The 8,962-nt window shown below is 48.3% G+C and overlaps 1 protein-coding gene across 2 annotated transcripts in view; it reads left to right on the top strand.

The window, feature by feature from the left end:
* The first annotated feature begins 1,778 nt into the window (after nucleotides 1-1,778).
* Nucleotides 1,779-8,962, top strand: part of FOSL2 (FOS-like antigen 2) — a 22,276-nt gene continuing 15,092 nt past the window's right edge. Inside the window, exon 1 of one of the 2 annotated variants that reach the window (XM_006835174.1) lies at nucleotides 1,779-2,122. In XM_006835174.1, the coding sequence (XP_006835237.1) occupies nucleotides 2,021-2,122 (102 nt within the window). In that variant the 5' untranslated portion in view covers nucleotides 1,779-2,020. Of the gene's footprint in view, nucleotides 2,123-4,124; nucleotides 4,149-8,962 lie in introns of those variants that run through there. The other variant, XM_006835175.1, reaches the window with a different exon arrangement.

Below are 8,962 nucleotides of genomic sequence, written 5' to 3'. Positions count from 1 at the left end.
GCTCATTACCCTGCACCTCGCCCCGCCCATCGAGGCGGGAAGATCTGGAATCCTGCCTACCCACGCCCTGAACTTCGCTCCAAACAGCTGAAGAAAACTTTGGGGCACACCCTTTCTCTGTCCTCCCTCTTTCCCTTTATTTTCTTTTTTTCTTTTTAAATTGGCAATAGTCTCGAGTTTGCTTATAATATCAGATTACTCCTATCAGATGCGTCCTAATAGCCCATCATAGAAATAAATAGCCCATCATAGACAACAGCCGGAATGTCTGGATAAATTATCTTCAAGTCTACTAACAAATCAATGGTAGGACCTAGGGGGTGAAAAGGAAGCAATGGGCAACCCGGCTCCGCCCGGCTGCTCCGCGCCCCACCAAGGTCCGGCCGCAGGGCGGCGCGTGTGCCCTGCGCGCCTAGGGCGCCCGCTGCACCGGGCGGCGCCGCGAAGGGCGCCGAACGACCGCGCGCGGCCGCACCCTTCCTGCGAGCGGCTCTGCGCGCCCGGCTCTCGGCCTCGCGGTGGCGCCTCAGTAACCGCCTGTCTCGCTCTTCAGGACTGTGATTATTTTTTAAAACACTCAGCAAGGTCTGCGTGGCCGCTTTTTGGGCCCCCATCCCCCGTCCCATTTTCGGGGGGTTGGGAGACGTGAGTCGCGCACTCAGGAGCGGGCGAGGGAATTCCTCTCCCTTCACGTCACCCGAAAGCGAGGAAACCCGCACTCACGTCCTCTAACGCAAATGACCATCTTTGGCAACGTGCGCCAATGGGACAGACCAAGGGCGCTAGTCCTGGGGGGGTGGGCAAAGAGTGAGGAACGGATAGGGCTGCCTGGACTCCTCGGAACCTCACCGCCGACCCGCTCCCAAACCCTAGTTAGTGTTTCCTTCTACACGCCGGGCGAGCAGTTGGCGTCAGCGCGGCCAAGAGACTGGGCAGGGAGGGGACACTCTGCCCGCCTCCTCCCGCTTCTCTTCCTCCTCCTAGTCCTCTTCACCCCCGCCTCCCCTCGCGCGCTCCTCCTGCAAGGTGGAGTCTGGGGTTGACGTGAGTGAATCCACATGGTACAGGGGTGGATAATAAAGAGTGTGGAGTTGAACTCGTGCCATTGTAGTGACTCATCTGGGCAGAGCTCAGGGGCTCCAAGCGAGCGAGCGAGCTAGCGAGCGGCGCTCCGCGGGGAGAGAGAAGGAGAGGGAGAGGCGCTGACGGGCAGAGGCAAAGCCCGGGGCTGACGGGCGAGGCTCAAGCGAGGCGGGCCCCTCCGGGAGCGGGCACCGGGGAACGAGTGCAGGTCCCGGGCACCGGAACCGCGGCGCGGGAAGCCGGGGCCGCGTCCCTCTCTCCGCGCGCACAGTCGGCTCAGTTCGAATTCCACCCGTCCGTTTTCCTGCTGGCGCGTCTGGGCCGCGGGACGGGAGCCGGCTGCGGTTCTTTTCCTAGTCTGAGTAGCTTCGCAACACGAGCTGCGAGTCTCACCACAGGAAGTTTATTCTCGGGCTCCTTTACTAAAAGGAGGAAATAGCAGAAGTTTTTCAAAGCGGACAGCCTTGCTTCTCTCGTTCGCTCTATTTTACTCTCCCCGCCCTTTCTCTCGTTCTGAAATCTGGGCCCCCCAGACCTGGCCGACGGTCATTTTTAATTTCCAAATTTTGCTCTGGACGTTGGTGCCGGCTGGGCTCCGGCTGCGGGCGGGGGCGGGAGGGCGCGCGCAGGGGAGGGACCGAGGGACGCTCGGACTTTTTTTAGAGGGAGGTACTAGGTGGACAACTGGTCCCGCAGCGCGACCAGAGCAGCACAGAAGTTCAGCTAGAGGCGTTCGGAGGCCACTGTCATCGCGGTTCTTGTCTCTGCCATCCCTTCTGCGCCCGGTGCCTGGGGGGAGAAGCGCGCGCGGCCAGGCTAGAATCGAGGTGCGACCGGCGACCGGCGGGCGACGGAGCGCGCGGCATTCTGTGCGCCGCCGCGACGAGGGCGGGGGAAGAAAACCACCCTGTTTCCTCTCGGGCTTCCACCGCGGATCATGTACCAGGACTATCCCGGGAACTTTGACACCTCGTCCCGGGGCAGCAGCGGCTCTCCTGCGCACGCCGAGTCCTACTCCAGCGGCGGCGGTGGCCAGCAGGTAGGTGCCGGCCCTTGGTGCACCTGGCTGCGCGCGGACCCCAGCCCTCCTCTCGCCGCCACTGCCTTTTCTTTTCCTTTTTAGATTTTGCGAGACAATACTTACAGTGCACGGTTGTAAATTCTGAATTTTCGTCCTTGTGGGCCCCCCTGTTTTAAGCTGGAGCTGGAAGGGGGTGTAAACAGCCACTGAATTCTTTTCTTTCCATTAAATCTTATCTAGCCCAGCTCCAGTCTACCTGCTTCCCAGGAGTCTGATAGCTCCTCTCCCAGGAACAATTTTCCCCAACTCTACCATCCCCCGCGTGGTGAACAGACCAGAAAACCTGAAAATCTTTGCAACTATTGACTCCTTGCATCATCCAGGGACCCTATTCCTGCGGGAAAGCCCTCTCCTTCCGTTCTCCATATCTTAGTTCCTTTCTGAAAGAGGTTTGGGACATAAAACACAACCAGGCATTCAAGAAATCCAGAGTGAGGGGGAGGATTGCCCCTCTGGGAATCAGGTGCGACGGTCAGCCTTGATTGGTTTCGGTGGCCACCTGTGTGACCCGCGTCCATCCTCTGTACTGGTCAGGGACGGGAGCCTGCATTGCTTACAGAAGGGGCTTCTCTATCCAGGGCAAAGGGGCCCAGCAGAGCGAAGTGGCAGAAAAAGACAACGCTTAGGCTCCCGGGTAGCTCTGGAAGCGGAAAAACAACTTGTTTCTAAAGCAGCCCGACTGGTTTACACTGGAGAGCTTGTACGTGCTGTCTGTGTGTCTGCAAATACCAGGAAGGTGCTGCTGGGGTGGTGGTGGGGTGTCTGCCTGGTGGGGCTAGCTGCCTGTTCTTTGCAGCAGATCCCCTTTCTCTGGCATGTGAGGGGGCGGGCATAAACAGAAGGCCCACTGCCATCTGCAGCCCACCTTGAACAGGATCTGCGGAGTCTGTAGTCAGCCAGCTTGTGCAGCAAGAGTTGCTATGAAAGTTGTGACTTTGGCTTGTGGAAGCCAGTCAGACAGAAGGGGCCAGGAGAGGGAGGCTCTCTTTTGGGGAATAAAATGGAAGCCTGGCTCTCTTTTGGACCTTAAAAAGGACACCTTGTTCCAGAGTCATTCCCCATACCTGATGAGTTCCCTAAATAGCTTTTCTGTGTATCCCCTCTGCCTCCCTTGTTAGATGTCATGGAGTCTATTTTCCAGTCATTCTGACCCCATGTGATGAGTAGAATTGCTGTTTTGTAGACTGTAATCTACTGCCAGGTCTTTCTCCCTTAAATCTACTGGGTGGGTTCGAACGACCAACCTTTCAGTTAGCAAGCAACAGTGCTTAATTATTGGGCCACTAGGGCTTCTTCTATTGCTACTTTCATAGTCATCCCTTGTGGAAAGGCATTCCGGGGTCTGTACATTGAGGGTGCAGTCATTGCACCTGTAATAATGTGTACCAAGGTGATGAGTTTAAATTCTTATTCTAAAAGTAGTTCCTTATACGTACTTTCCTGTCATATTGGTGTGTTTAGTTGGATTCTGACATCAGTAGGCAAATAGATTCAAGTCATTTACACCCATTCCCTGAGTCTCCAATACAAGCCCCAAAATGTCCCTCACCTCCTCCCTCTATTATTAGGAAAGGATCCTTTGATTTCTTCCCATTTGTTTTAGTTGCTATTTCTGGGGCAGTGAGCAGTTAAACACTGCAGTCTGGTTGCCTGGCTTCACTCAGACCCTGGGGCCCTTATGGGAAGTTAGACCGGACTTCAGAGTCCCGACTGAATAATCTGTGTCACTAGGGCTTTGAGCCCAGGATGTGAGTGGAGGCAATTCCCTGTTTTGGAAGAAAATCAGACAGGAAGCCAGTGCTAGGAAGAAGGAAGAGGACAGAGTCCAGCAGAGTGTAATGGGGACTCATTACCAAAGCAAAAAGCAGCTGTTAGCTAATTCCTAGCATGCTGTAACACATGAAGATTTTGCAATTAGTAATAACCAGTGCTCGGGGTTCTCGAATATAAGCCTGGCTCCTTTCAAACCAGAGGGATTGGCAAGGTAATGCCACTTTAGACAAGTTGCACAGCCAGCCCTCTCCTTGGGGGCAAAGGAGGGTTTTTTTTCCATTCTTTCTCCAACTTTGAGCAGAACTGTCCTGTGTTGTAAGGACCCGAGAGGCTTTGGTTACTTCTTAAGCCTGCACTATGACTCCACTCAATTTGGGACTCAAGGTAACTTTATTACATACCAGATAAAACCTGTAATGGCTTTATTTCCCTCAGCTTTCTTTACTGGGAATCTTTCATGGCTGTTAGTGGATAGTCCTTCCTTTTTTTATGGCATCTCAATGGACCAATCAGTGTTAAGACGGATACCTGATTTTTCCCTAGGACGATTGAATATCTCTTTCTTTTTGGGATCAATATTTCAGAAAAGACTCTACTCATCCCAGAGTTTTCCTCTCCTCCCTATCATCTTAAAATCAGATTGTAACACAAGGCCATGAGTTCAACCGACTCTGGGAAGGTGGAGATAACTTTTTTAAAGCCTCTGTTCTTGACTATGACCGAAATTTAAAGCATGAAAAAAATTTCCTGTTCTAGTTATAGTTTTAATCTCAAAGGTTGGTCATTGGTGATTTTGTTTTGCCAGTAATCATTGCTATACCACATGCCTCCCCTTCCTGGATTCTTTTTGTTTTTGTTGTTGTTTTCTTTCTCCTAACTTTCCTAGGAAAACACCTCCCAGATATATGCCTGGCTGCTTGACTATTACGGTTTCAGGGCCTGAGCATTACGTAATACAGCCAGTTACACAAACATAGGTCATTTCATAACTTGTTTTCATCAGCTGGGCCCCCTTTTTATAAAAAAAACAAAAACAAGATCCAGAACTTTTCCAAGGTTGCCATTTGTCTGTTTCTCAGATAACTTGTGAAAATAAATCAAGGGGGACTATTTCCTTTTGGGAATCAAGGAATACCAGACTAGCTCTCTTTTCGTCAGCAGCCATCCCCTCCCAAGACACACACACACACACACACAAAATTCCCCAGAGTGAACTTTTGCCAACTGTACCAGGCTGGGACATTCCTCACATCAAAGAACTTTTACCAGAAATGACTGTGATTCCCAAGTCAGCGCCAATCATGCCTTTCTAGTGCCCCCTACAGGGTATTGGTAGAAGAACCATTTTAAAAATGTATTTTTCCAGCTCCAGAGTATTTAACTCAGTTAATTTTCATAATTCTTTGGATTTTTTTCCCTTTTAGTTAAGGACTTTTAAAAAATGCCATATATTTAACAGTAGCTAGCTATAAACTGCTTTAACTTCAGAATGCAGCTGCTCCTTTGTTTTAATTTCTATTTTATTTGGTTCTAAATAAAGTCTGCATTTCTCTTTCCCCGTTTTAATGTCTGTCTGTTTGTGAGAGGGCCAGCATAATGTCTTCAAATTCCCAAGGCTTGCTCACTCTTTTTGTTGTTGTTGTTCTGGTAAAAAGTATTTAACCAAAATTGCCGTTTTAACCATTTTTAAGTGTAGAATTCAGTGGCATTCATTACATTCACCCTGTTGAGCAGCCATCACCATTATCCAGTCCCAAAACTTTTTCATCACCCAAACAAAAACTGAGTATCTCTTAAGCAGGAATTCCCTTTTCCTTCCTCCAGCCCCACCAGTTCCCGGTAACTGCTTTGGTCTCCATACATTGGCCTCTTCTAGATATTGCATATAAGTGAAATTACTTAAAATTTGTCCTTTTTTGTTTAGGTTCATCCATGTTGTAGCATGTATCAGAACTTCAGTTTTCATCATGAATGGACAACTGAGACTTGATCTCTTGATGTGTTTGTATTGCTGTTGTTGTTGTTAAGTGCCAACCCATAGCAACTCTGTAAAGGGTTTCTGAGGAGTGGCTGGCGAGTTTACACCACCAACCTTGTGGATCAAACCAACTTTTGCAGTCCAGCTCATTAACCCACAGCGCCCAACCAGGACTGTGGAATTTATATTGTTGTTGTTTGTTAAGCGCTGTCGAATCGATTCCAACCCATAGCAACCCTTATAGGGAGAGTTTCCAAGGAGCAATTGGTGAGCTTGAACCACCGACCTTGCAGTTCAAAGGGCTTTGCAGTCTGGCGCATTAACCCACAGCGCCCAACCAAGACTCTGGAATTTATATTAGGACACCAGAATTTTTTGGGGTGAGGGGGTAGGCAGGGAGAAAGAGGTGGAAGGTTGAGAATTGTTGGAAAGGTAGAAGGTGTGTATTAAGATTGTGGTGCAATATGTTTTTGGGGAGGGGGGCCTTGATCTTATCTGATATTGTAAATTAGGATCAAACAAAATGTTAGCCCAGGAATTTATCTGTTCTGATGATTCTTGATGGTGGAAGTCAGTGTCACCTTTTCATTAACGTGAAAGGGGTGAAATAGCAGTCATGTATTGTCTGAGTGGCAGTTGAGTTTTTCTATTCAAAATCCTGAATGCATTTCCATTTCTGTCTTTCTGCCTGCCTTGTTATTCAAGCTGAGTGTAAAGCTAGGAGACTCATTTGAAATTTGTTTTTATCTTAATCAAACACACCAGGACCTTGTACATACAAATCACTGCAGTCCCCTTTGTGATAGTTTCTTGAGAAGACCAAAGACTCAGGAAGGTTTTGCAATGCCCCTTTGGTGGAATTGCCTTGAGCAAATTCTGTTGAAAATCCTCCCTGCTAACAAATCTTTGTCCTTTGAAGATCAATTAGAATTTTGGAAATTACCAAAAGCTCTCTGTCCAAAAGTGACCCTGAGTCCTGTTGATCTCGATCTCAGAAGTCTGGCTAGGAGGAGTGTTTCCCAAGGCCAGGCACACCCAACTAAGTACTTTGGTGATAGTACATTTATCATCCATACCTTAGATTTTTTCCTCTGTTAACCAGGAGCAAAGTTTTTTTTTAGAAGTATGAAAGGTAACTTTCTGGTTGATTTGTTGAAAGAAAGAAAGAAAAAGAAAAGGTTTATTTTATTACTCTGTGGACATGTCTAATCCTTGTTTGTGTGTCTTACCTGGTGGTCACATTTCCAAATGACAGCAGCTGCCCTGACTGAGGCAAATATATTCTAACCCTTGTTGGTAACTTTATCCTTTGTCAACTCACTGGGCCAAGAGGAAAAGTAAGATTTCTCTTGGCCCACCGTTGTCTCTCACCTCTGTCATGTGGTGCTAACCATGCTGTGGTTCTAAGGGGAGATAAGATGACTTGCCCTTCCCATTGAGCACATAGCTGTCTGAGAGCTAGCTACAAGAGAGGTCCACAGAATAGGAGAGCGAATTCTCCAGGGCTTTAGGGTAAGACATCTGGCAAGGAGCGCCTTGCCACAGTTTCCTTCTATGTGGTGTCTGGAAGGAAAGAAACCAGGGAACTTGGAGGATAGCTCTATCCTGGCCACCTTCTTCTTTTCCTTACCTTGAACTAGAATTTAAGTAAAGGAAGATAGGGTGTCTTTCAAGTGAACCTGATGTAAGCAGGGTACCCTAGGCAGTGTTTGTATGCTTCAAACATAGGGAAATTATGAGTGATTACCATCAATTTTCATTGTGACATAAAAATGACATTTTCTCAGATTTTGTAAAAAGTTGTCATTGAGTCAACTCTGACTTACAATGACCCCATGTGTGTCAGAGGAGAACTGTGCTCCAGAGAGTTTTTGTTGTTGTTGTTAAGTGCCGTCGAATCAGTTCCAACTCATAGCAACCCTGTATAGGGTTTCCAAGGAACAGCTGGTGAGCTTGAACTGCTGACCTTGAAGTTCAAACGGCTTTGCAGACTGACACATTAACCCACAGCACCACACCAGGCCTCCATAGGGTTTTTAGTGGCTGATTTTTCAGAAGTAGATCACTTGGTCTTTCTAACAAGAGGCCTCTGTTATTGTTGTTGTTAAGTGCCGTCGAGTCGGTTCCGACCCATAGCGACCCTTCCTGTACAGGGTTTCCGAGGATGTAAATCTTTACGGGAGTAGAAAGCCTCATTTTTCTCCCGCGGAGCAGCTGGTAGTTTCAAACCACTGACCTTAAGGTTCGCAGCCCGATTCGTAACCACTATGCTACAAGAGGCCTCTAGGTGGACTCAAACCTCCAACTTTTCAGTTAGCAACCAAACATTTAACTGTTTGTGGGACCAAATGAAGGCCCAAGGTTTAAAGGGAACTCTGGGATGTCCAGTGCAGAATCTATGAAGTATTATTTGAGTTCCATAAAGAACACTTCTGAGAACATCCCAAGGTCAGTAAAAATATAGAGCACTTGAGTCAAACTAGAGACCTCAGCAGGAGTGTTAGAAGTGTGAGGCGACATTTGCCCTTACTCTTTTCTCTCCCCATGAGCCAATCTCCTGAGATACCAGAATTTACGTTTCCTGTGTTAGCAACATAAAAAAAGGGGTTCTTAAGAGAAGGAGAGAAAGAAAATCCCAGTTGCTTACCAGACAATGCACAGTCATAACTTTGCTTGGTGCTAGAGGTCACAGAGCCGACAAGGCTCATGACTTGAGTATTTGGTGGCCTTGTCAAGAATCAGTCTGAAGGAGAAATGTCCACCTGAGAGGGCAGGCCAAGAAGACCAACTCTCATTTCCATTTCTCCGCTGCTCAGGAGTCTATGGGACAAGTCCCCTGCCTGTAGGAAATGGGACCCAAATCCTCGTGACAGGACCCTTCAATGAGGAGCCTTGGTTGTGACCCTCCTTTCTGAATCCAAGGCCCTGCTATAGAGTCATGAAAGGTCATTTTTCAGATCAGCAACTGCTGGGCCTTTGAGTGGATGGATGAAGAGGTTGTGTTCATGTAGTCTTATAGGCAGTGGGAGATTGTTGTTGTTGTTGTT

This window comes from Chrysochloris asiatica, unplaced genomic scaffold (genome assembly GCF_000296735.1).
Source record: "Chrysochloris asiatica unplaced genomic scaffold, ChrAsi1.0 scaffold00016, whole genome shotgun sequence".
NCBI classification, from domain to species: domain Eukaryota; kingdom Metazoa; phylum Chordata; class Mammalia; order Afrosoricida; family Chrysochloridae; genus Chrysochloris; species Chrysochloris asiatica.
Note: the sequence above shows the minus strand (reverse complement) of the source record. Positions and strands in the feature narration are given on the sequence as shown.